At 67.3% G+C, this 3,270-nt stretch overlaps 2 protein-coding genes across 2 annotated transcripts in view; one reads left to right on the top strand and one right to left on the bottom strand.

The window, feature by feature from the left end:
* Positions 1-3,270, top strand: part of SYN1 (synapsin I) — a 31,806-nt gene that overhangs the window by 6,143 nt on the left and 22,393 nt on the right. Inside the window, 2 exon segments of the mRNA XM_075071280.1 lie at positions 4-32; positions 34-89. Coding sequence (XP_074927381.1) covers positions 4-32; positions 34-89 — 85 coding nt within the window.
* The window catches only part of TIMP1 (TIMP metallopeptidase inhibitor 1), a 5,016-nt gene continuing 3,853 nt past the window's right edge, over positions 2,108-3,270 (bottom strand). The window contains exons 3-4 of the mRNA XM_032767261.2: positions 2,834-2,955; positions 2,108-2,464 (exon numbers count right to left, since the gene is read on the bottom strand). Coding sequence (XP_032623152.1) covers positions 2,234-2,464; positions 2,834-2,955 — 353 coding nt within the window. The 3' untranslated portion in view covers positions 2,108-2,233. The remainder of the gene's footprint in view (positions 2,465-2,833; positions 2,956-3,270) is intronic.

Below are 3,270 nucleotides of genomic sequence, written 5' to 3'. Positions count from 1 at the left end.
CAGGCCGAGTTTTCGAGCTTAAATCTAGTGGCTCAGCCACGGGGCCTTTTCGGTGGATCTCGAGGTTCTGCGCAATGGGCATGAAGGTGGTGAGGTTTTTTTTTTTGAGGCGAGAGGTACACAGAATAGCTCACCGAGGATGGGGCCCTTGGGATCCGCCGGGCCGCTCCTCGTCCATGTTGCTGGCTAGGATTGAGTAAGTAAGTAGGCAGTGAAACCGTAGGGCGGGGCTGAGACCAGAAGGGGGCGGAATGGGGGAACATGCCAGCCAGGGGCTGTTGGGTAGGTGGGAGACTGGGGGGCAGAATGGGGAACGTCAGCCAGGGGCTGTGGGTTTAGGTGGGGAGACTGGGGGGCAGGAACGGGGGAACCGCCGCCCAGGGGCTATGGGTTTAGGTGGGGAGGGGACTGATTTGGGAAAGCGCTGCTCCCAGACCCTCTCCCCACTTCCCATGATCCCCCCACTGGTTCTGTGGGGGGCCAAAAGGGCCAAGCTTCTTTCATTGGGGGCAGTGAGAATTGTGGGGGGTGTGCAGGGCTCACCCTGGGTGAGGGGAAGGGGAGGAAGCATTCTTTATGTGGATGGGGCATAGAGGGGCGAGCTCCAGTGGAAGGGGTGGTGGGATATGCGGGGGCAGGGAACCTCACATGGCAAGAGGAAAGGGGGGCAGGGGTTCCCTTTGTGGGTTGAGCAGGTGTGATCTGGAGGGACACGCGGCTAGCGAGGGGCCTGTGTTAACCCCCTGTCTGCCACCCCAGGAACGTGCACCCACCGACTTCGTGCTGGTCGACCAGCACCCTGTACAGCATGGCCCCGGGGGCGCACACACCGGGGGTTGGTTGATTCGGGCTTGCAGTACGCCGGGTATGCCAGCGTCAACTCCCTGCACTCCATCTATAACGTTTCTGCGACACAGCCCAGTCGTGGGTGTGAGCGCCAGGGGGCCGGGGCTGGTACTGTGGGGCAATCTCTCTCTTTTTTACAATGCTGGCAGGGGGCAGGGGACAGCGCTGTGGCATGCACTGTGAGCCTGGCAGGGGGCAGGACTGCAGGGCTGTGGGGTGGGCAAGGGGTGGGGCTGTGAGGCTGGCAGGGGGCGAGGCTGGGGGGCGGGCAAGCGGTGGGGCTGTGGGGTTGGCAGTTAGCCTGGCAGTGAGTGAGCAGGTGGCAGGGCTGTGGGGTGGGCAAAGGGTGGGGCTGTGAGGCTGGCAGGGGGTGAGCAGGCAGCAGGGCTGTGGGGTGGGCAAGGGGTGGGGCTGTGAGGCTGACAGTGGGTGAGCAGGGGGCAGGGCTGTGGGGTGGGCTGTGAGGTTGGCAGGGGGCGAGGCTGTCGGGCTGGGGGTGCGTAGGTGGTGGGGCTGTGAGGCTGGCAGGGGGCGGCACTGCAGGGCTGTGGGGTGGGCAAGGGGTGGGGCTGTGAGGCTGGCAGGCGGTGGGCAGGAGGTGGGGCTGTGAGGTGGGCAAGGGGTGGGGCTATGAGGCTGGCAGGGGGGGAGCAGGCAGCAGGGCTGTGGGGTGGGCAAGGGGTGGGGCTGTGAGCCTGGCAGTGGGTGAGCAGGGGGCAGGGTTGTGGGGTGGGCTGTGAGGCTGGCAGGGGGCGAGGCTGTGGGGCTGGGGGTATGCAGGCGATGGGGCTGTGAGGCTGGCAGGGGGTGGGGCTCTGGAGTGGGCAGGGGCTGAGCGCAGGGGGGCTGGCAAGCAGGGCTCAGGTGTGGGGGGACAGCTGTGGGGCACAGGGGTGGGCAGGTCTTAGGGCTTCCCTGGACCCCCAGGGGCTGCTCTGTGCCATGGGGCTGCAACCCCTTAGTGTGCCAGGCAGAGGCCTTCGCAAAGGGGGGGCCCCATTGGCTGCAGCCTCAAGGAGCCCCGGGGCAACCCGGGGGGCAGAGGTGAACTGGCCACCCCCTGGGCTCCCTTGAGCCACAAGGCCCACAGGGAGAGCCCTCAGGAATGCGGGGGGTGAAGGGGGGACAGTCAGGGATTGCGGCGCAGGGGGGTAGCCGGGGATTGGAGTATGGGGGGGTGGGGCTCTGGGGCAGCTAGACCTGGGGGCTTGCCCATCCCCCCTCCCCTGCCCCCCAGCCCGGCAGACAACGGTGCAGACCTGACTCACAGAGATTTCTTTATTTACGAATCCAACTCAGGAAAACAGTTTTAACGGGTTCGGGGCAGAGTGGGGGGAATCAGAGCCCACGGGGGTCACAGTCCAGGGGGCCGGCGTGGTGCGGGGGCTCACTGCTCCCGGCCCCGGCCTGCCTTGAGCAGGGCCCCGGGGAGGCTGCTCTTGAGGGGCTCCCAGGTGCAGAAGGGGTCGGCCCCGGGGGGCACCCCCTGGCTGGGGCGGGGCAGGCAGGCCTGGTCCTGGTCCTGGGGCCCCTGCCAGCTCCGGTCCAGGAGCCCGTCGGTCCAGAGGCACTGGGCGTCGCCCGACAGCGAGCAGGGCATGAAGAGACAGGGCACCACCTGGGGAGGGGGCGGGGTTAGAGAGAGCCACGCCCACCCACAGACCCCACCCACATCGGTCACATAGACCCCGCCTACACCTCCTAGACTCCGCCCCCTGAAACGCCCCCTTCCCTGAGACACAGTACCTGCGGCATGGGGCGGGGCTAGAGAGAGCCACACCCACCCCCTCCTAGATCCCACCCCCCACCCACACTGTGGCCTCTGGGACACGCCCGTCCCACATAGACCCCACCTCCGAAGCCCCACATCTGCCCCCCCATTGGGCCTGGTGTTACATGGCATCAGCTGGGGGGTCGGGGGGGGTATTAGGGTCCCTCCCACTCCCCATCTCCCTACCCCCCTAGGCCCTGTCTCCCCAGGACTCACCTGGCAGGTACAGCCCCCTTCGTAGGCCTGGCTGACCCCACGGCGCTGGCTGGGGGGGACGCGCCCCCAGGGGCGCACGAAGGAGCAGGCGGAGATCGTCAGGCGCTCGTCCTTCTGCGTGGCTGGGGGGAGAGGGCAGAGGGAGTGGCTGGCACCGTGCCCCACAGCCCCCTATTGTGCCCCAAAGCCCCCCATGGTGCCCTGCAGCCCCCGGTGCCCCACAGCTCACCCAACCCCCCATAGAACCCACAAACCTCCATAGCACCCCGCAGCGCCCCATGGTGCCCCCTTCCCGCTCAACTGCCCATAGTCCCCCAGCCCCCCCATAGAACATACAACCCCCCATGGGGCCCCGCAGCCCCCACAACTGCCCATAGCCCTCCAGCCCCCAGTGCCCAACAGCCCACCCAACCCCCCACAGAACCCACCAAACCACA

Source organism: Chelonoidis abingdonii, chromosome 11 (genome assembly GCF_003597395.2).
Source record: "Chelonoidis abingdonii isolate Lonesome George chromosome 11, CheloAbing_2.0, whole genome shotgun sequence".
NCBI lineage: Eukaryota > Metazoa > Chordata > Testudines > Testudinidae > Chelonoidis > Chelonoidis abingdonii.
Note: the sequence above shows the minus strand (reverse complement) of the source record. Positions and strands in the feature narration are given on the sequence as shown.